This window comes from Hyperolius riggenbachi, chromosome 1 (assembly GCF_040937935.1).
Source record: "Hyperolius riggenbachi isolate aHypRig1 chromosome 1, aHypRig1.pri, whole genome shotgun sequence".
Taxonomy (NCBI): domain Eukaryota; kingdom Metazoa; phylum Chordata; class Amphibia; order Anura; family Hyperoliidae; genus Hyperolius; species Hyperolius riggenbachi.
In genome coordinates this window covers 358105013-358129058 of record NC_090646.1, presented here as the reverse complement: position 1 = coordinate 358129058, position 24046 = coordinate 358105013, and the positions used below count along the sequence as shown (strand labels likewise).

General features: G+C 43.5%; 1 protein-coding gene across 1 annotated transcript; it reads right to left on the bottom strand.

Annotated features, from left to right (window-relative positions):
- Positions 1 to 4166: 4166 nt before the first annotated feature.
- On the bottom strand, positions 4167 to 24044 carry COPE (COPI coat complex subunit epsilon). The gene is made up of 10 exons (XM_068234200.1): positions 23829 to 24044; positions 19036 to 19098; positions 18836 to 18936; positions 16452 to 16604; positions 10549 to 10602; positions 9695 to 9776; positions 8115 to 8270; positions 7934 to 8002; positions 6164 to 6238; positions 4167 to 4484 (listed from the first exon to the last, which is right to left on the bottom strand). The coding sequence occupies exons 1-10, from the start codon at positions 24009 to 24011 to the stop codon at positions 4437 to 4439; spliced, it is 984 nt and encodes a 327-aa protein (XP_068090301.1). The 5' UTR covers positions 24012 to 24044; the 3' UTR covers positions 4167 to 4436.
- Between the last annotated feature and the right edge of the window lie 2 nt (positions 24045 to 24046).

Sequence of the window (24046 nt, the reverse complement as noted above, 5' to 3'; positions counted from 1 at the left end):
GAGAGAGTGAGAACAGAGACAGAATGTATGTATGTCCACCAATCCAGTCGCCACCCGGCAACAGTTGACATACAACAGCGAAAATCAAAGTGAGAAAGCAATCGCCAGAATGGCGATTTCTAATAGAGAGACAAGACTGAATGAGACAGAGCGTGACTGAGTAGGGAAGACACAGCAAAACCACAATCTGAACGTCAAAGAAAATAACAAACGAACTACCTGAGCGTGGTCGCCGCACGAGAAGCGCAACAGCGACAAAACACGTTAATGGCGCGGTCTCCGCACGAGAAGCACAACAGAGACAAAACACGCCAACCCTGACTAACAAATGAACCTAACAAAGACGACAGACAAATAACGCGAACGCTTACTAATCGGTTGCCTCCCACCAGACAACAGCAAGCATTCGTGCTGGACAAGACAGACTAAAGGAGTAACCAGTTGCAACCGCAGCTAAGGTTATACTCCAAGACAGACAAAGGAGATCCACCGCCACTACCGCCAGGGCGAATGCGATCTAGGAACGAGACCAAACGATTTACTGCCAGCCGCCGCAGGCGACAGTACAATCGCAGGGACCAGACAAAAAACAGCACAGGAATAAACAGTACAAATAATACAAAGCCTGACTGCACTATAGAGAATGCAAGATGCACTCCCCAATAATTAACTACACTAGAAACTTCGCCAACAATCAGCAGAGGGGCTGAAACTCCAGGAAAGTTAGCAGGAACAAACCTTCATGACCAGCAAGGAATTCTGGGAGGAAATGGTATTTATACTGCAAGCCATCAAAGGAAGCAGCTAAGCAATTCGCATGACAAGTGGATGCAAATTCCTCCGCAGAAAAGCAATTCTGAAACTTGCAGAATGAAGACAGGACTCTTTTCCAGGGACCTGCAGCACTCAGACCTAAAAAATGGTCAAAAAGCTGTCTGCCTGTGCAGACAGCAGAGCAGATCATTACAATAAGACAATGGACTTTCTCCATAACTAGCAGTAACATCTACATTTTTAAAATACAACCTAGAGCATTGTCAAATTCAAAAAGCTTTTTCACTCAAATCAGATACCTCTGAAGCCTGACTCACACAGGAGAGCTACACTAATTCAAGTAATCCAGACAGGATTTGATTTCCATTTTCAGTTTTACAAAGAATGCAAACTTCTGGAAGTGCGGAGTATTGACACGCTCATTTCATTCTGTTCATCCACTAAATAAAACTGATTTATTATTCCTTATTTGGGTGTAACACTGATGTCAATCATCTGCATACCCCACCTGATTGCCCATAATCTATAAATAATGGAAAATTGTGTCTTTCTGTACTGGCTTCACATTTGGTTGAATTATAAAGTGATAAATTAGGTTGTTGAGCATGAAATGTGTCAAGAGCAATTCAATCCAAGGCAGACTGTCTTTGATAACTGTTACTGGGTTTATGTTTCATGCACTTACACAAGGGGAGTACCAGTCGCTTACTTATACATTTTCCATGATCAACCAACTTTTCTTTTGAGTGGATTTGGGTGTCTAAAATGATTTTAGAGAATGCCTTTGCTTTCCATTGTTTTTATAGTAGTGTTTATACCAAAAAAGATGATACACTTGATTCTGTTATTGGCTTTGTACATTTTCTATTGCATTACCCAAACCGCTCATTTGTTTGCTTTGTTAATTAGATACAGAGGATGACAGCAGTAAACTTTTTCCTCAACTGTTCCTATTTATTCCTTCTATGACTAAAGGATTTTTTATAGGAATTAAAATAGGACACTAAGAAAAATTCCATCCGCTGCACACATTACATAGCTAGTAGAATTTACCGTTTATACAAAGCAAATCTTTCCAGGTGAGAGCATTATGCACAGAAGCAAATTAGGTACTTCTTTTTCACCATGCACCTTAAAGATTAAAACTACTGAGTTGCAAATTAAAAGAAGCATTACTGTAGATGGCCACTAGAGGTCTCCAGAAATTTGTCACCATAAGTGATAAATTAGAACTAGTAGTATATTGAACAAATTACAGAACAGTGCAATAAGTAGGAATTTATTATAGAATTGCATTAGCAATCATGACAGACTCCATTGAATTAGTCCAGTGGATCTCAAACTTTCTTTGGTCAAGGCACATTTGATGACTGGGAATTTTTTTCATGGCACCCTTGTCAAAAACAATTACAAAAATGCACAGTTGCCATTTTACGCATTGTCCTCTGCTCCCCTTTTTATTCCCGGTTTTCCAGTGTCCTCCTTTGTCCCTCGGTGTTTCCCCATTTTACCCCATGGCCTCCTCGGTCCCCCTTTGTGTCCCTGTGTTCTCGTTTGTCCCATGTCCCTCTTTGTGTCCTTGTTTGTCTCGTGTCTTCCTCCTTCTCCCTTTATATCTCCTTGTCCTCCTTTGAATCTGTTTGTCCTGTGTCCTCCTCCATCCCATGTCTTCCTTCATTCCCCTTCGTGTCCCCATTCCTCATTTGTCCTGTGCCCTTCTCCATTACCCTTTGTGTTCCCGTATCCTCATTTGTCCCATGTCCTCCTCCTTCCCCATTTGTGTCCTCATCTGTCCTGTGTCCTCCTTCAACCCTCTTTGTGTCCAGTGTCGTTTGTCCCATGTCCTCCTCCATCCCCCTTTGTATCCACATTTTTCCAGTGTCCTCCTTCCTTCCTCTATGTGTCCCCCTGTCCCGTGTCCTCCTCTGCCTCCGTTTCTGTCCCCGTGTCCTTATTTCTCCCATGTCCTCCTTCATCCCCCTTCATCTCCTCTGTCCTCAATCCCCTGTGTACTTTGTCCCAGGTCCTCCTTCATCCCCCTTTTGTCCCGTGTCCTCCTCTGCTCCTCCCCCGCTGATTGCGTCTCACATGATCCTGGGAGCTGGTGGCATTCAGACAATCGCTCTTCTTCCTCCTCTCTCTTCCTCCTAGTGCCAGTCGCGTGTAATGACGCGACCAGGAAAAGTGGAAGAGTGTGGGAGAGAAGTCGCTGTTCGCCATGGGTGCTTATTATGTCAAATCACCACCTCTTTATAATAGGCTACATTGAACAAACCTAACCTTTCACTAAAAAGGCAGATTTGACTTGCTGTCTTTTTTTTTTTTTTTTACAATTTAGAAATATGCCTTAGGGCTAGTTCACATGGATGGCTGATCTGCCAGCGCTTGCTGCATAATAGAAGTGAATGGCAGTGTTCGTCACCACACGTCAGCGAGCACTTGACACATGATGTTACCACGTTACTTCAAAACTACTGCATGCAATAAGAAGCAGGTGGCAGTCGCCCTATCAAAAGTAGATTCCGGAGTCAGGCGTCATTCCAGTACCTGTGCGGAGGTGCCTGCCAGCATATGTAGTATGAGAGCTTACCAACACAATCTGTTCATGGCATTCAAAATCTGTTGACCCTCATACTACATGGAGGTAGTAAAATTGAACAGTGATTAGCCAATCAAAATTGGATGTGTGTATGCACCCTTAGGCTAGGCTATTCCCTTCAGACTCTAAGCTCTGCTTCTTGCAGGATCTAACTCAAGAATTCACCTACTCCATACATACAGCTTTCTCAATGCTCCTCACTTCCTCTCTATTGCCTAGGCTTAGTTCCCACTTGTGTAAAATGTACCTGTTCAGTACATTTTCTACACCTCAATGCAAGGAGCAGATCCGATTGATAAAAATAGGATCAGTTTTCACTTGTTAAAGTGTACCAGAGACGTTAACTTCTAAAGATTTGATACCCAACCGGGGTTTCCTCCAGCCCCATAAGCTCGTCTGAGTCCCTCGGTGTCCTCCCGCGGTCTACCATTCAGCACGGGAAACTGGCTCAATCGGGTCCAGTCTGGGTCTTGAGATGTTTTTCGGCTTCATACTGCACCCAAATCGCGCACACACACACACACACACACACACACACACACACACACACACACACACACACACACACACACACACACACACACACACACACACACACACACACACACACACACACACACACACACACACACACACTTTATCCTGTGCAGGGAAGAGGGGAGCATGTGTACAATTTTGGAAACTCCAAACACTTTATATTAAATCCATACGCAGATTTAATGTTGCCCATTTATACAGTAGAAAGATAAAATATTAAATAAATGCAACGCATTTACTAGTGAACAAACATCTCTTGGGTAATAGAAACAGATGTTTTATTGGGAATGTTGACAGGAAAAGAGAAACAGCTGAACACACTACAATGGATGCGTGTAGAAATGTATCGTGCAACCGTTCACTGGGTGTTATCACATAACACATTCCAAGTATAGGAACTGTACATATTGACTACATGTGGCCAACAATCCAGTCCTAAATAGCAGTTTTGTAGCAGATGGTGACTTCCATTGTAAGAATCTCAGCTTGTTCTGAAGCATACAAACATAAATTAATCAGATCCAGTTCACGAGCAGGGAGCGTACTGCAGCACAAGGCGATCAAATTCATTCTCCTGGAAGAAAAAAAAAAAGTTACAAAATAGTATACATACCGTGAATCATTTAACAAATTCATTTTATCCACCAGATGAATCATTTATAAGAACTCATATGCCCCTGAGCAACACAAGTGCAGAGTTCCTTAATCTCACTTTTACTTTTGATATCATACTCATACCATCTCAAATTTCTGTGTATTTCCCATCACTGATGCTTCAGTTAATATTTATTGAAGTAAGGATCCTCTAAGTGGAAGCTAAGCCCACTGTGTTTTTATGCTTTTAATATTATTAATTGGTCTGATTAGGTTGTGTAAAAATACAGGTGCCCACCAATGGTACAACATTGATTGTACAATCTTCCCGGTGCCGCTGAGAGCCTGAATTTCCCTAAGTCGCTGGCTTAACCTGCTTAGCAACAGCGAAAACCCCCCGCAAAAAAAAAAAAAAAAAAAAAAAAAAAAAAAAAAAAAAAAAAAAAAAAAAAAAAAAAAAAAATCGGCTGGTGCCCGAATTTCCCTATTGGCGCCAGCTTGCCGATATTTTTAATTAAAGTCTATGGCGATGACTGACTTGTCCAAAAGCCGCATGCACAGATTTGCCCGATACCCTACAGAGATACCCCCGAGGAAGTGGGCGTCTGTGCGGGTGTCTGAGTAGCATGAGAAATAACCTATTTTGCTGCAGCATTACTGAAGTAAGCCTCCCATTGGACCTCGCCATGGCAAGTACCTCTGGGCATTGTTTATACAGGTAGTCCCCGGTTAACAAACAAGATAGGGACTGTAGGTTCATTCTTAAAGAGACTCTGTAACAAATTGTTTATCTTTATTTCTTCTATGCTATAAGTTCCTATGCCTTTTCTAATGTGGTCTGGCTTACTGCAGCTTTTCCTAATTGCACAGTAGCTGTGTTATCTCTGTTATATGATCTAATCTTCTCTCTATAGTCGGCACAGTCAGGCTGAGGCAGTCAGACTGGAATGTGCAGGGCTGCTTGTGATTAGCTAGAAGCTGTACACACCCCCTGCAGGCTCTGTGTGACTAACACACTCTGTTTAGCTGAGCCTATTAGAAGCTGGTTAGTTTGTTTGTAAACACTGCCTAAAACTGGCAATTACAAGCCAGGTTTGCAGCAGAGAATGGCAGAAACAGCACAGAGGGGACCAGGAGCACATAATGAATAGAATGGTATGCTTTTTATTGTAAGAATTTCAGAGTACAGATTCTCTTTAACCTGAATCTGTTCAGAGCGACCTCCAGGTCGGCCTGCACTGTGCCTGCGCGAACGGCGTTGTCAATCACAGCCACGTGGGCCGGAGCGGACTGCTGACTGCAGAGCTGTGGCGAGGGACATGCTGGGAGCTTGGGGCTGGAGGAAGCCCCCGGTAAGTACCACTTATTTTATCCATTTTCGCCTGATGACTCCTTTAAGTCGGAACATTGTGCCATCTCTGTCCCTTGTACTTCCCCCTGTGCCTCCAGTGTCCCCCTCTGTGTCACCTCTGCCCTCTGTACCTGTTTATACAAGTTTAAAAGTAAAAGATTGGTAAGGAAAGAATGCATTTTTAAATGTTAACGGTCAGACCCCCGCATCTGCTTCCATTTATGGACCTCATCATGCACTGTAAACAATGTATGCTCAATTTCACGGAAGCTAGCCACCACCAAATGACTAGTGGCTGGGATTATTACCTTTGCCTGGAATTCCTTAATAAATGGATGCGTTCGATGTCCATCTTTCAGCTGAGATAGATAACGGTTGGTGACCTAGTGTGATAGAGATAGATTATAAAACATAATTTCCTTTCACATCTGGTTTGTTTAAAAAAAATACAGGCTCTAAATGAAAATGAAAGCAATTTTTTCCCCAAGATCCAATCTCTAACCAAAGATTACATTTTAAAAAGCCCCTAGGAAAGAAGTACATTATATAGAACAGCCTAAGCATTAAAACGACCTGCCCAATATTTATTTAGTATTTATATAGCATTGACACCTTCTGCAGTGCTTTACAGAATATAGTCTTGCCACTAGAGGTGCGTACACACATGCGACTATAGTCTTTTGAAACGATCGTTCCCCGATCGTTTCAAACGACGATCGTTTAAAAAAAAAAAAAAAAAAAAGCAGCCAACGACCATTAAGTCTAACGACGGACGAGCTAGATCGTTAAAAACGAATGATCTAGCTTGGCGGATTTTTCCCAACGACGATCGTTTGCAAAAGTAGTACATTGTTGGAAACGGTCGTTCATACTAAGCTCGACATGCGCATTTCACTATTTCTCCATGGAACTTTTCATTTTTATGCGCAGGCGCAATAGGTGCTTTTACGTGATGTAACGTTCATTTAACGATCTGATCGTTACACACCTTTTAAAACTAACTTTACTTAGGTCGTTCTTTCGTCAATTAAAAGTTCGTTCATCGTTGACAACGAACGATCGTTGTCGCATGTGTGTACGTAGCTTAACTGTCCCTCACAATCCAACCACTCCAATAGTCATTTTCCCATCATGGTCTAAAGCCAACCTTAGGTTGAAGCCAATTAACTCCTGTTAACTCTCAGCTAAGGGGAACTGGCACGAGAGAGAGTGGCAGCAATGGATATCCCACTAGAGTCGTCTTCACTATCCCCCCCCCCCACCACCACCACTTGCAGCCACAACTGAAGCCAGAACAATTTGTGGAGCTGAAATCAATCTTTGCTGCAGGTCACCTGCCCTGTCTATCTACAGCAAGGGAGCAGCTGCATAATAAAAAGGAGTCCATCTTCCTTTAAGCTGCAACTGGTCAAAAACGAACATATAGAGCCAGGGGGCCGCACCACCAAAACAGGCCTTCGGGGATTACTACGTTACTATGCAGTAATCCCCTTCTGGTAGGTATTCTTACAGGAAGTGATGTCCGCGGTCACTTCCTGTTTTGGAGATCCAGAAGTGCACGGAATCGTATTGTAAAAATAAGCTTCTGAGCATGGGCATCACAACGCCAACATTTTGGCAAACCATAGACTTACGGTCCACCACAGATCAGCGCTGAGGACACGCAGTAATGTCGCTTTGTCCGCATGGTAGATTGGCGACTTCCTGCGCACACCATACAATATAAAAACACCCATAGGCTTTCATTAGCATTGTGGTGAGGTGTAGTAAAATGACCCACCGCACCACACTAGTGTGAAAGGGCCCTCAGGGATACATCCCTAACAAATTTTGTTATATTAAACAGCAGATTCTATGCTGCAACTGGGACACAGTTTAGGAAAGACTATGACAACAACCATCTATCAGACATTACTACAACAGTTGCTTTCCCATTCAGCTGCTGGAACAAATATTCCACCAGTAAACAAAATGTTTTGGAGGGGCTGGGTGCAGACATGGCTTATAAATCATATATGTTACACATACTGCTGTTAAATGAAAAGTTTAAAAGGCAATATAAAAACATTTCTCCTTACCTCTGGTGGCTTGCCAATGTGTTGAGTAAGTATGATGAAATTAATCAAGGTTTCAGGATGACTGCTGTCCTGCAAGAGATATATAAATAATGTTACGTTAATAGCTTTGAAAGCCATTTTTCTTTGGGTTCACATCCTGACATATTCAGAAAAGCACACAATTCACAGGTGTAATGTGTACCTTGTCCAGAGCCTCCTGTAGAACCCCCTCTGCATCTTCCCACTTGCCCTGGCCCATGTAACAAGTGGCTTGTCCATTCAGCAGCAGGAGAGTGGCGGAGTACTTGTCTGACATTTCTTGAAATATATAATAGGCATCCTGCAGTTTATCACCACCCTATTAAAAAAAAAAATTAAAAAAAAAAAAAAAAAAAATCACACATGCATGTAAAACAAGCTGCAGCAAGAAAAGATAAAGGTAAAGATTAAAGGGCATCCCTGAAAAATAAATGCATTTCTCTGGTGTTCCCTAGCGATGCATCTGGACAGCACTGGGGCCCCTGAATTCGCCCTAGCGAATGCATCCAATCGCTACAGAAGTGCAGGCTTGGGATAACGTTCTGCCATATGCTCAACTAGTAGTGCAATTTAGCATATGTGGTATCATTTTAACAGAGAAGGGCCAAAGAATATATTTTGATGGGTTTTATAAATGTGGGACTTGACATGGGAATTAGGAAGGGTGAAAAATGAAAAAATGCATTTTCTACATTTACGCCTAATGTTTCCCCATAAATGTAATATACATTTTTTTTCATCCAGAAAAAGCCTAGATTGTAGTGAAAAAAAATACATACCACCAAAATGGTATTAAAAAAAAGTGTTACTGCTGTACCAAAAGCAACACAGCTAAGAGTTTTAACTCATCAGTAGAGACAGCACTCCTCAGAATGCTAGAGTCTAATAGGGGGAGCCGATGAAAGAAATATGGACGTTGGTAGCTGAGGCCATAATTCTGGAAGAATGGAAAGGAACAAAGGCACCTGCCTTCAATGTATGGTTAACCCGCATGAATAACTTTTTTTGAAGCAGGGGAGGATAAGATAACAGTCATTAATGAATCAGACAAACAGAAAAAGTAAAAACGTGCATGAAAAACCATATTTGGTAAAGGAATTAATTCAAGAGGTTATTAAACTAAATTACTGTAGCCGATGGAAACTGTCACAGTTGGGTGCAGTACCATGTGTATGAGCATTCCAGCAACCACTGAGAAGAAGTATAGGCTACTGGTGAGTATTATGGCAGCAGTTTTAAACAAGCGAAAACTATTTTAGCCACAAGGGTAATACTTTGAAATACTTTTTAAAGGAAACGCCCAGAATGAATAAAAAGTAAAAATCTACTTACCTGGGGCTTCCTCCAGCCCCTGGCAGCCGTCCTGTGCCCTCGCCGCAGCTCCATTCCCCTGCGTTCCAGCATGCGGCTCACATAGTCACACTGACATCATCTGACTGTACTGCACAAGCACAGTAGTTCTGCACCTGCGCAGTACAGTCCGGATGACGCCAGTGTGACTCGGTGAGCTGCATGGTGAAGCATAAGCAGATGCTGACCTGGCGAGGTCGGCATCTGCACCGGAGGGGCCTGGGAGCCACCAGAGCTGCGGCAAGGGCACAGGACGGCTACCAGGGGCTGGAGAAAGCCCCAGGTGAGAAGATTTTTTTTTAATATTTATCCTGGACCTTCCCTTTAATGGCTTATCCATTGATCCATCTAAAATTTTACAACCAATAGTAAAAATGAACAAATATTTCATACCATGGCAATATTGACCCATGCTGTCGCCAGTTGTGTTAGTGTTGCATCTTCATCCATCTCCACCATTTTCTTGAGTTCTTTGCTGGTTGTGGAATAAAAAACAAAATGCATGTTATCCTCTGCAACAAAAATAATCAGCTAAGTCAATAAGCTGCCGCAGAGTTGCTATGAAGACAGACTGCACAAATCTCTTAATACACTTAAAGAAAAAATATATCATGTAAACCGTGTCAAAAACTTGCTTAAAGGTGGCCATTAACAATACAACACTGTGGACGATCGGTCGTTTCTGAGGACTGGCCATGTCCATTAATGGCCAAAGACCTGGTAACCAATCCTATCAGATTGATGGCATTGATCTAAAAAACTGCTCAATTGCATTAATCTGATAGAACTGGTTGGTGGGTGGTTGGCCCTTCGTTGGAACGACTGATCATCTCCAATCGATAACCGCAGTGACCGGAAAGGATCGAACATACAGGGGATTGTATCGTTAATGGCCACCTTAAGTTCAATCCATCTACAGATATGATGGGTTGCTGGCAGTCTGTTTTCATATTTGTGGACTGTAGATTTTCTAATTTTTTTTTTCAGTCTATAAGGAAGCGTGTTTCTGTGCCATGTATTTTCCTTCCTTGGTGTATATGACAATGACTGTTGCCACCTCTGAAACATTTCTCCTGCTTCCAGTTGTCATTGTTACAGAGTTGATTTGCAAATGAAACAAGAACTTGAGCTATAGGCAACAAGCACTAATTCCCACCATATATAAGGCCCTGGCAAAAGCTAACAACCCCGTCCTGGTAAGTAAAACTGGAAAGAAAAATTTACTATAAAACCACATATGTACTTACCGAGCTAGATCAAGTCTGTCAATTTTCAGTAATATCTGAACTATCATTGCCGAGCTGCAATGGAAAGCAGGAGATAATCAGATTAAGTCTTTCATTTTGATGGATTTTGTTTTCAATACTTCAAATTGTGAAAATAAAAAGTAAAAAAAGTACTATTGCTGACGTTGTGACAAAAATCTATAGACATTAACACACAACACTTGCACCAAATACAAATGTGGAGCAAGTGGAACTTGAGGACAGGCTGTTGCTGGACATGTTTGCCTGTTCCACTGGCTGTGACTGTCCTAACGGATAACAGGATGCACCTAGCTTGATGAGATGAGCCCTTGCCCCTTTTTGTTTTGGGTATGTTTGTCCACTAAATAAAGGGATAACAAATACCGGTATACACCATTTGAACATCTATAAGTTGTTAAAGGACATCCGAGGTGAAAATAAACAGATGAGAAAAACAATTGTATCTATGCTCCTTCTCCTTAAAATGACTTTCTTAGATATCCCCCAATTTTAATATTTAAAACTATTTTTTACTGTTTCATTGTCTCCGCTCAATTACACCTTCATTGAAGTTTGCTAGAGCTCACATCTATGAATTATTGACCCCATTTATGTCTTTACTGCTCTCTGAAGCCATTTACTGTCAGGGAAGTGTTTTATGGCTGTAATTACTTATCAGTGAGGGTTATGCTATAGTGTAAACCAGATCCAGACAGAAACTGTCACTTCCATACCTGATATTTAACTCTTTCAGGCAGAGAAAGAAAGAAAGAAACGAACACAGCCTAGTTATTTGTGTGTTTGGCACTGTTCATACACATGTCTATCTCAACATGTCACCTCGGTTGTCCTGTAACCTCCCTGGCGTTCAATTTCCTCAGGATTTCTGTGCAAAAAGTGGTTCAATTAACTTTCATAACCTTTTTCCTGTAACTTACCAAATTGCGTCAAGCAAAGGTCTAGTACACATGTTGAGTATAATGAAAGCTTGAAACACAAAATAAAATCAAAACTAAATTTTAAAATGACTCCCCAAAATATAGCGATGATGGGCAGACCAAGAGATATTTATGTCCCTAGTATTAGGCAGGTATGTGTCCCCAGTATACATTAGGCAGCTTTGGGACAGGCATTCAGCCGTCCTGGGGAAGCCAGGGACGGCTCTTTCATAGAGGCAAAGGGGGCAATTGCCCCAAGGGCCCCTGCAGCTATAGGGGCCCCCAGATGTCCCCCTTCACCTAAGATGACTGCCGCCCAGATACCCCCGCACCCTCCCCCTGCTGTGGCTGCCCACCAGATCTCCCCCTCGCTCAATCCTCCCCCCCTCCGCGCACTGTCTCCCCCCCCCCCCCAGTGCAGCAAAGGCAGTGAGAGACACACACACACACACACACACACACACACACACACACACACACACACATCTCGTGGACGACCCAGACGATACAGCTCCTGTCTGTCTTCAAATGGAGAAGCAGGAAGTGTGGGACGGAGTAACTGCAGGGGAGACAGACAGGAGCTGCCTTGTTCAGGAGGTAAGTGTGTGTATCTCCCACTGCCTTTGCTACACTGGGGGGGGTGTAGTGGACCCCCCTTCAAACCCCCCCCCCCCCCCCCCCCGGTGTGTAGCGATATAGCCCTCCCTTCCTCTTGCCTTCTGATTGTAGCAATCCCTGGCCTCTCACCCCGCCTCCCCCCCCCTTTCCTCTGTACAGCAATTCCCCCCTTCTCTCACCCCCTGCCTGTGAATTGATCCTCCTTCTCCCACCCCTGCCTGTAGCGATGTAGCCCTCCCTTCTTGCCTAAGTTCTGTATAATAAGGGATCCCTGGCCTCTCCCCCCCCCCCCCCCCCGCATTCCCTTCCCTTTGTGTAGCAATCCCCAGCCCTCATTATACGGTAAGTACTTATGGAGCCTCTGAGCCTTTCTGTTCCACGATGAGCCTCTCTGTCATCTCTGCAGCTGCAGTGACACTCTCCTCTGCTCGGGACACAGTGATTCGGCTCATTGAGCCTCTCTGTCCCATGATGAGCCTCTCTGTCATCTCTGCAGGTGTAGGGACACTCTCCTCTGCTCGGGACACAGTGATTTGAATCACTGTGTCCCGAGCAGAGGAGAGTGTCACTGCAGCTGCAGATGACAGACAGGCTCATCGTGGGACAGAAAGGTTCAGAGGCTCCGTAAGTATTTATAATGAGGGCTGGGGATTGCTACACAAAGGGGGGGGGGGGGAGGGGGAGAGGCCAGTGATCCCTACAGAACTTAGGCAAGAAGGGAGGGCTACTTCGCTAGACAGGCGTGGGAGAAGGAGGATCAATTCACAGGCAGGGGGCGACGGAAGGGGGGGGGGGGAAATCGCTGTTTAGAGGGGGAAAGAAGGGAGGGAGAATGCCGCAGCTCCAGCTTATCTTCTCTGCCAGCTCCCAATCACATAAGGGCTTCCCCAGGACAGCTGAATGCCTGTTGTCACACTGTGGGTAGCGTAGATCGCTGCCCACAGTGTGCTGGCTGGCATCCAGAAGTCTTAGGAAATCCCTTGTAAGTAAAAAAAAAAAAAAAAAAAAAAGTAGAGCCGGGTGAGAAGATAAGCTGGCTGCACAGACGAGTGTAGCTCGTCCTTACCACTTTCAGCATTTTTTTGCTGGACGAGTTACACTCGTGCTTACCGCTAGGGAGGTTAAAGGATACTTTACGTGAGAAGAAAATGAAGGGAGATTTTTTCTTTGTTAAAAAAGCAAATTGCCAGAATCAAAACACTTCAGGCACGTGGTAACCAAGAATTAGCAGGCAGATCAGGTATTCTAATGATGGAGACATGTAAAGGTGAACTGGTTTAATGTGAAAACAATCAGTTTTTCTGTAAACTTACCGTATATACTCGCATACAAGCCGAATTTTTGACCCCCAAAAAGGGGGTCAAAAGTTGGGGGGGTCGGCTTGTATGCGAGTCTTCCCTGGTGGTCTAGTGGTGAGTGGTCGGGTGGTCCGCGCCCCCCCCTCCCCGCTCCCCCCGCGGCCGCCGCTGCTATTTTACCTTCTTAGACAGCGGCCGCTTCCTAATCCGCGTTCCTCTTCTTTCTCAGTGTCAGTGTATCACAGCAGCGCGCCGGGCGCTGCTGCTGTGACGATGCAGGGGGCAGGAAAGAGTGGTTCCCTTGGTAACGGCGATACAGATCGCCGTTATAGGGAGCCGCGCTATTTCCTGCCCCCTGCATCGTCACAGCAGCAGCGCCCGGCGCGCTGCTGTGATACACTGACACTGAGAAAGAAGAGGAACGCGGATTAGGAAGCGGCCGCTGTCTAAGAAGGTAAAATAGCAGCGGCGGCCGCGGGGGGAGCGGGGGGGGAGCACTACCCACCTATGCTGGGCACTATACTCGCTAAACTGGGCACTATACTCGCTAAACTGGGCACTATACTAGCTAAACTGGGCACTATACTAGCTAAACTGGGCACTATACTAGCTAAACTGGGCACTATACTGGCTAAACTGGGCACTATACTAGCCATACTGGGCACTATACTAGCCATACTGGGGCACTATACTAGCTAAACTGGGCACTATACTGGCTAAACTGGGCACTATACTAGCTAAACTGGGCACTATACTGGCTAAACTGGGCACTTTACTAGCTAAACTGGGGCACTATACTAGCTAAACTGGGCACTATACTGGCTAAACTGGGCACTATACTGGCTAAACTGGGCACTATACTGGCTAAACTGGGCACTATACTAACTAAACTGGGCACTTTACTAGCCATACTGGGGCGCTATACTAGCTAAACTGGGCACTATACTAGCTAAACTGAGGCACTACCTACCTATACTGGGCACTATACTGGCTATACTGGGCACTTTACTAGCTATACTGGGCACTTTACTAGCTATACTGGGCACTATACTAGCTATACTGGACACTACCTACCTATACTGGGCACTATACTAGCTATATTGGGACACACTGGGGGGCTGCACCAATCCAGCATTTCCTACCCCCGGCTTATATGGGGGTCAATCATTTTTCCCTGTTTTTTCAGGGAAAAGTTGGGGGGTCGGCTTATATGCGGGTCGGCTTATATGCGAGTATATACGGTAATATCCATTTTAACATCTGGGGGTTTTTATTCCTGTCTGTTTAATTAAGTTAATATTGGTATGTATAAAGTCACGTCTCTTTAACACTGGGCATAGACCATTATATGCTAATAATTCCAAGATGATAAAAATTTGATTGGAGCAACTCCTGCATAATTTTACATAAAATTAGTATCATCTCAGAATTTTAAGCGTCTCATTCACCATCCATCCTTACCTAAAAAAAGAAGAGAGAGATCCTTACCTAAGAATAGGTAAGCCTCTGGATTCCGCATAGAACACGGAAGGAAATCCGACAAAAGCCTCTTCCTGCACAAGTGTAGCTGTACTGCGCTTGTGCGAGTACGACCACACCTGTACAGTAAGCTGGAGCCCCGCATGAGCTTTCAGTCACAAAATGCAATAAACATGTTTGACAACAGTTGCTGCCTTTGCGTTTTCTTTACAAAGAGAAGAGACCCAACATCATCTTTAAACGTATGTATTCAAGCTCTTTTTATTTTTAAGGCATTAAAAAGCAAACACAAGGCAGGTCAACGCATTGCAATGCCTTGCCATGTTTCTGCTTTTTAATGGCTTAAAAATAAAAAGAGTTTAAATACATTTTGAAGACTGTGCTGGGTCTCTTCTCTTTGGAATTCCACTTGCTGTTCCTGGAGGCAGAGGGACACTGACCAAAGCAAGTCACACTTGGATGGTTGGGTGCTGCCTACTGCTGTTTTTCCACTCTCGAAAAGTCAGATCAAAACACAACTTTGACTTCTTACTTGACAGAAAGGTTGACAAAATATATTTGTGAGTTTCTCATTTGTTGTGCTTATGATAAATCCTTCAAACTTACAGATAAAGAAAGCGGTCATTTAAAAAAGCAAGGGAGTAAAGAGTACACTCCCATAAAGAAGTTTTCTGACCTTTAGAGCTCGTTCACACTACAAGAGCTTTTCTAAGCGCTATGATTTTAAAAGCTCTTGCTAATGTAATCCTATGTGAGTGTTCACACTGGAGCAATGTGATTTTGTAAAAATCCCCCATAGGATTGCATTAGCAAGAGCTTTTAAAATCTCTGGCGTTTAAAAAGCTCTCGTAGTGTGAATCAGCCCTTACTGAGATCATCCAAATGTGATTTTTGGGGCACTAAAATAAGTTTTATATATCTCAGATATACTCAGCTTTATCCTCAGATATACTCCTCTATTCGCCTTATACAAGAGGAGAATTACAGAGATAGAAACATTTTGGAAGCTGTCCATACACTTTATGCTGGGCAACAACTGATAGTTCTTTGGATCTGATTTAAAGCCCATGCACAGTATGTTTTAATACCTGCTGCACCAAATCATAGATCCTTGTGTTCTAAGAAACCGCTTGCTGCCTGCTCACTCCTCCTCTAGTCAATCTAGCAACACATACCTGCCTACTAGAGTAGAAGAAAAAGATTGCTTCCCTCTTATTTACATGGCCACAGGAATGTGGCGTTTCTAAATAAGATGGAGGTGAGTCAGTGAGGTTATAAGAATTTATGCATATCTTTTCCGTTTTATCTTGCAAAAACCTTTTTTTAATGCCAAATTTAGAATAATGCATACATGAAACACTGTCCCTTAACTGGCACTTTATGAAACAAGCAAATTGACATGACATTGACAGCCTGGCTGCCGTCACACTGCCCACAAACCTGCGTTTTACACAGATTAAGCGCTGATCTGCCATTAGAAAGTATAGCAAAACTAATTTTGAATACTCCTGCCATACAGCTGCAATGCTTCTCTGCCTGCCACACTTGTAATGGGGAAGAATCGCCATACCATTCTAGACTCTCTCCTTGATGAAGAGCTCGCAGGGCTGCATCTGTATTGCCATCATGGAAATAAATTGAAGCTGCAATCAGCAGAAAGGTAGTATTGCTGACATCAACACTCTTGGCCATCTTTTTATCCAGCTCAGAGACAATTGCATCCCTAATAAAAGTACAGCAAAAGATTATAACCATACAAAGAAGAAGATCAGCTGTGTATACAATAAAAAATACCATCAGCAAAAAGTGCAAATAAATTAGTGAACAGAATAAGCCCCATTATTTACTGTACAATACATAAAATAAAATTAAATCCTTAGCTTTTAGTAATGAAGAAACTGTTTCACAGAAGTCCCTGTAGCCAAATATATCATGTGCCTCGGCAGTACCATAGAAAGCATTGTAAATTTGTGGCTATGGTGGCACCGGGTGCTTAGTTTGTAGGCAGGAACTCAACAATGATATAGCCGAGCACACATATCTGTTCTGACTGCTGGGGGGCCGGAGTATACATAAAATGATGTAGAAGTCTTTGTGGGCCAGACAATGAAGCATACCCAGATAACAACATGCAGTCCAATTGGATAACAGTGTCACCTGATGTGGAATTTGATTGGAAACCAGCGAATTACTGCTTTCTGGCTTCAATCTATATGTGGACCACCAATATTTAAAGATGTAGTGGACCGCATCTATAATACATTTTGTGTGTGGGGGGCCGGTAAAAAAGCCTCAGGGGGCCACATTCGGCCCGCGGGCCTTAGCCTAAGGACCACTGGTGTAACTGAACTCAGATAACAGTAAGGACAGCACACAGATCAGTACTAAAAGCATTGCACACAGATCAGTACTGTGCTGGATAGCCTGTGGCTGGATAGTATAATTGTTAAGGGCGCCGCCTCTAAAACAGGAGACCTGGGTTCAAATCTTGCCTCTTCATGTTTACTAAGCCAGCACCTATTCAGTAAAGAGACCTTGGGATAGTCTCTGCTACAGCCTACTGAGCATGCTCTAGTGGCTGCAGCTCAAGTGCTTTGAATCAGCCAGAAGAAAAACGCAATATAAATGTTATTTATCTTTATCTCCATCTTCTTTATCTTGTCTACTGAGTTCGGCTCCACTGTAGGCAAACTCAGCGTCAGGGACTGGGCATTAATCTGAAGGTATAGGAATGGGATTTAGTTGTAATATAGCTGAGTCCTGAGGGCTCGTGATAGAAAATAAAATAAGAGAATGGGAGAATGGTGTTAGGTGTGGAGAGGGAGAATAGACAAGGAAATACTACCGATACTTTAACTATTGGTACTGTAATATCTTGCATACAATGTGGCTAAAATAAGCACACACCAAATATATATCCATTAAGGCTTGGTAATAACATTAATATATCATCCGTAAATATATACATCTGCATAGCAAGGACAGATTTGACCATCTGCAAATCTCCATTAAGGCTGCTTACACACCAAGACGTTACAGGCGCACGTTAGTGCGCCTGTAACGCTCCCCCAACGCACAGCAATGTAACACAAGTGGGCTGTTCACACAGCCCACGTTGCGTTACATGTAATGCTGCACGTTCGGTGCAAAGTGCAGCATGCTACGGCGTTGGAGCGGCTATAGCCGCGTTAGACTGTTTGCACATGCGCAGTGGGGGGCGGAGAGGAGGCGGGGAGAGCCAGCTACAGTAGCCGCGCACATGGCTACTTAATATTCACTGCACTGGCGGCAGCTGATTGGCCGGCGGGACCACGTGATGCGGAGTGTCTCGCTCCGCATCACGTGGTCCCGCTGGCCAATCAGCGCCACTCTGGGAGACATTATAGGAATCGAGCCGCCGAACGCGGCTCACTCTACCGTCGGCTTTTGCAGCACCATACGTTGTGTTAGGTGCACGTTATGCGACCATAACGTGGCACCTAACACAACGTCTTGGTGTGCAAGAAGCCTTAACCTGCCTCTGGCAGCATGGATGACAACCAGACATTACGGGAGTGACTCAGTAAGATGAAGGATGGTTGCTGGTGGTATCTAGATCAATGCAGACTGCAATACATCTGACCACACATTTCAGCTCCGATCGCTCATTGGCACTATAGCCAAATACACGGATCCCATCTATGCAAAATCAAACTAACTAGCCAAGAAGGATCTTTTAATTATGGTTGTTTTAAATGTCTTACAATATACAACATTAAAATCTGTATGTGTGTGGCCAGCATAAGCTGCATGAAAAAAATAAATAAATCAGTGACTCAGAAAAGGGAAAAAAACAAACAAACAAAAAAAAATAAAAAAATAAAAATATAAGGATAACAACCATAAACCGGTCAATACCTATAGGAAAGATCGTCAACGGCATACACATCTCACATATCAATCCAGTACACATACCTGCGGCTCTCGTTGGACAGATATTCAGCAAATAACCGTACAGCCTGAAGCTCAGGGCTGGCGTTGGGATGGATTTCATCAAGAACTACTCCATACTTCCTCTATTCCAAGTGAAAGAAAATTGTCAGTGCTTAAAACTCGCAATGCAATGAAGAGAGAGGTGACAAAAAAAGAAAATGTGTAGGAAACATTTATGTTACCTGTGCTATATAGGCTCTATAAAGGAATACATCTCTCTCCACTTCTTTCTCTGGGCTTGAAGGCTAAATAAAATATATGAGAGATGCAAGACACTTGTAGCATGAAGAAGGCAAAACACATTTATTAACAGCATGAATTATGTTACCTTATTAATGGAACTCCAAACTTAACCTTTTTACTGGGGTTCACTACCATGGGGAGAGTTAGGTTTTCATGGCCTTCTTTGTGTATATGTTATAGGCAAAATACAAGATTCAGGCAGTCTATACAATGCCTAAATCATTTCAAGCAAAGTACAAAATGCTTCCTTTTATCACAATATTATGTACTTTGTCTAGACATGCTATAGAATACCTTATATGGTGTTCATACACAGCACAACAAAAATGTTCGATTTTCTCATTTATGCGACCAAAACGATCAAATTGAATGGAAGTCAAAAATAATTTTTTTTTTCTATCAAGAAAAACAAATGATTACCCTGTTTTTTTTTTTATATAAAAATCTGATCAGACATGTTGGAAAAATCTTTATATTCGATCTAACGGAATAATCAAACAAAATTATCTAATCGAAAAAAATTGTACCATGTATGGGCACCATAAGATGGCCAATCAGACGATAAAGAATAACAATAATGAAGTACTATTTTAGGCAATAAATCATGAAAATTTTTTACACAATAAAGCACATTTATTCTCATGAAGGGCGGCTTTGTTGGGGACCGTCTACGAACTTCTCATTATGACTGGGGTGAAATGCTTTAATGTCATTTCAAATGACAATCGGCCACTCTGCTGTTTTTTTCTACACAAAAGTGGTGAGACGACAGATGACCGATCAAGTCCATCTATCAAGATGGATCATAAGATTTATCATATAAGCGTATGCTTTCACATACATTTATTAATTTCTATTCACTGTAAATGGTTTAATTTTCACAATTGGGATCTCTCCTAAATGATGAATTCCACAATGGTTTGGACTGAGCCTTTCTTTAAAGGGAAGATCCGTGCATAATATAAAAAATAAACTGCACTTACCTGTGGCTTCTTCCAGCTCCTGGTAGTCGATCGGTGAACTCGCCGCAGCTCCTCTCCCTCCCGGCATCCAGCGGTGAAGAAGCCGACTTCGCCAGGTCGGCGTCATGTGCACTCCAAAGCGCGGGTCCCGTGGTGTAAGTGACGTCATCGGGTCTCTAGAGTAGACCACATGACACCCCGCCGTGGAGCGCACGGAAGCCCACCAGGAAAGCTGACCTGGCGAGGTCGGCTTCTTTACCGCTGGACGCCGGGAGGGAGAGGAGCTGCGGCGAGGGCACCAATCAACTGCCAGGAGCTGAAAGAAGCCCCAGGTAAGTGCAGTTTGTTTTTTATATTATGCGCGAACCTTCCCTTTAATCTCCTGCTCCAAACTGGATGCATTGAAACATCCTGTTTGCAGCTGTTAACTGCAAACAGGACGTTTTAATGCATCACTCGAATCTCGTGGCGCCGCGCATGCTCCTGCTGCTCGCACCTGCTGAGACTGACACATCTGTGAGTGGTGAGTGGAAACGTGTTCCCTGAGCCAAAGTGCCTGTAAGGCAAGGATAATGGCTTCTAAAGAAGCCAATGATCATTCCTGTAACAAAGGAGCACACAGAATAAAGTGTGAGGGGACATCTAGTGGTAAAAAAAAACAAAAAACAAAAAAAAACAAATTGAAGTATATTAACTCCTCCTTCTTCTCCCTCCCCTCATAGTTACCATAATAGTTACAAAAAAGTTACGGCATTTAGGACTTGCTGAAGCTGCACCACACCTCTCAAAACCTCAGATCAGCAAATCCTATAAAACTGGTCACTCCCAGAGTGCACCTCAAAACCTTTGGACCCAGAGCTTATTGTCATGCTGCCCCTACCCTTTGGAACTCCCTACCACACCCACTAAAGACAGCCCCTTCCCTGGTGTTATTCAAATCTAGACTGAAAAGCCACCTGTTTAGCCTGGCATTTCCAGACTTACAGAGTTCTTCCTCTGTACCACATTTTACCAATTGAACCAATTATTGGTCTGAGCCATGCTTATTCTCCGAGTCCTACGGGAGAAAAGCGCTTTACAAATGTTATTTGTTGTTAAAAAAAAAAAATAGTTACCTTAGGGACACAGCTTTTTTTTAATATGTATGTCATGAGGATATATTACTGTTATTACAGAAAAAAATGGCTTGTAACCATTGATAGAGTACAATGAGAAAACAAAACAGTTTAACTGATATCCAGTCTATAAAAAAAAAAAGTTAAACTTTACTTACCTAGGGCCTATTCCAGCACCTAGAAGTCTTTCTGGTCTAGTGCTACAGTTCCTCTGCCCTCTAGGGTACTGCTGTCCCCTTCATAGGATCACCAACCCCAGCTGTGTGGCGGCTCCTGTGCATGCGACACACACATGGTCAAGCACAAAATACTAGTGGCTGTGGGAGCAGAATCGCAAGAGGCACATCATCCCGCAAGCCAGCTGGGGTCATCGATCTTGCAGAGGGGACAGTGGCACCCCGGATGGCAACGGAACTGCATTAATGGAATGCATAGACTTCTAGGGGCCGGAAGAAGCCCCAAGTAAAAATTAACGGTTTCTTTTTTAACAGCTACGCCCCCTTGAAAAAGCCAGTAGAGCCGGTGAAACAGGTCGGGTCCCCTGGCGTGTTCCATGCACTAGTGACTGCTGCGGTTGCCTGCTGACTCCGCTCACATGCCTGTACCTCCTGCTGACTACCTTCCACCGCCCAACGGAGACTGCATACATCCGCCGCCGCTATTGTGAGACCACATGTTGCGGCAGAGACATTGATCTCCAGGTGACTGACGGCAGCGTTTTCCAAGCTGGCCTCTTTAGCACATTGCATTCTGCTGACTGTCATCTCAATTTGCCATTCTCACGGAGGTGCTTGTGTTGGACGAGAGTCTGGTACGCTACATCAAGTCCATCAACTACACGGTCTCTCCCCTGGCAGTGAGCTCTGGCGGTGGGTTGAGCGACCAGCACACAAGGCTGGGATATCTATTGCGTGCAGCTGCTTGACGCCCCACGAGAGCCGGTATAGAATGTTGTCGCATTACCCTCCTGGTTGTGGATTGCTCATCGTTGTTGGCTGATCTGCCACTAACACAGCTGTTTGAATACTAACCACATCTGCTTGTCTGGGTCTAGTTGTAAGGCTTTGCTGAGACAATTTACTATTGCCAATTTAGACCTCTGGTGAGATTTGCTTCAAGCTATTTGTGACCATATGGGATCCCTGATCATACTAGGTGATCGTACATAGGTGTGGTTGTATGCGTGTGTGCGTGGAGGCGACGGCCACATCGCATGCAGTCACTTAGTGCATTTTTACTAGTACCAAAAAAGACCACCTCATATATTCTCTGTGCAACTCAATAAGGAGCCAGCAGAATAGCTTCTTCCATAACACACAATAAAGTAAATCTGCTGTCTCGTGCACTTATACATTTTTTGTTATTTGCCTTAGCTGCATCTTGTTGTATCACATACATTAAAATCAGACACAATTTAAAAACAACTACCTGGCCAGGAGTGCTAGCTATTACTCTAAGGGACCTGATCAGCTCAACTGTGCGGTATAATCGCCCAGCCTCAGCAAAAAATCCGCACTAAGATAGATCAATTTGGTCCTCTACCACCACACACACTGTGAGATATCGGACCAATTATATGGTATCACTGTACGAATTCCGATCCTCCAAACGGTTTTCAGCAAGGCAAAACTTTAAGTTGGATGGTGGAAACAGCTGCTGGCATGTGGGAATATACTGAATCCAATAAGCGCACAGCCATTTGCTAGACTAGAGAATATACCAACTCCATGAAGGGGTTGAATATAGCTTTTATACTTGCGCATTTGGTGGTGAGCTCCAGCTCACATTGCTATTAGCGGACAGTTTCTGACCCAGAGCACTGTGGATCTAATAGCAATGTGAGCTGGAGCTATATTCAACCCCTTCATGGAGTCGGTATATGCTCTAGTCTAGCAGGTCAGGTCCCTTAGAGTAAAAGCTAGTACTCCTGGCCAGGTAGTTGTTTTTAATTGTGTCTGATTTTAATTTATGTGATACAACAAGATGCAGCTAAGGCAAATAATAAAATATTTATAAGCGGATGAAACAGCAGATTTACTTTATTGTGTGTTTTAGTGCATTTTTAGTGATTTTCTCTATGGAATTGGATAATTAATAAAGATTTTTTATATGAAAACAATGTTGTTGATGTAGGTTTTGTTGCATATGCCCTCTACCCCTATTCTTCCCTTGATCCATGCATGATTGTTTTTTTTACAGCTCAGATATTGTTTAAGAGTTGTATTTTAAGACTGAATTCTTAACAGAAGCCGAGACAGGCTGATGCAAAATACACAAAAGTATTGACTTTTCAGCACTGAAATGTTATTACCAGTGTTTTGCCAGCCAAATTAAGGTAATTTACTTTCTATTTACTTTTCAGAACAGCGGTCTATATTGGACTTGTTGTTTGACAGTCAATTGCATAGATACAACACCTGCATGCTAGGAAACAGAAGGGGACTTCTGAGTTCATACAGTAGGAATAGTACTATCATGTCACAAGTCAGTTTAGGTACAATTGTCCCTTATGTCCTTACCTGCTGCTGATTGTAGAGGAGTAAAAGTTTAAGTTACAAATATGCATATCATCACTTCTCAACAACGCCCCCCTTCCTTGCCTTATCATGTGATAACCTGCCGCTGAGCGCCCACCCACGTCTGCCATTCCATTACCTTCACTTTCTGCGCTTCATTAATGCTCTGCTGATAGCTGCCGATGTAATACCAGTTTTTTACATCGAACAGCTCATCCACTTCTCCCTGGGCAGCCATCTCTCTCCCGGACACGTCACCCGGCCTGTCTGCTCTGCTTCCGCTGCCTACAGCTTGCTTCCGCATACTCTGTGCGTCAGGCATTGCTCCCAATCGTGCCAGCTGCCAAGCCGACGGGT

Excerpts from the sequence above, each read along its gene's own strand:
- COPE (XM_068234200.1), bottom strand. The coding sequence starts at position 24,011 with ATGCCTGACGCACAGAGTATGCGGAAGCAAGCTGTAGGCAGCGGAAGC. Across the intron at positions 18,937-19,035 it reads ATAGAGCCTATATAGCACAG|AGGAAGTATGGAGTAGTTCT; the intron begins GTAACATAAATG and ends CACTTGGAATAG. Across the intron at positions 9,777-10,548 it reads GACAGACTTGATCTAGCTCG|CAAAGAACTCAAGAAAATGG; the intron begins GTAAGTACATAT and ends TTCCACAACCAG.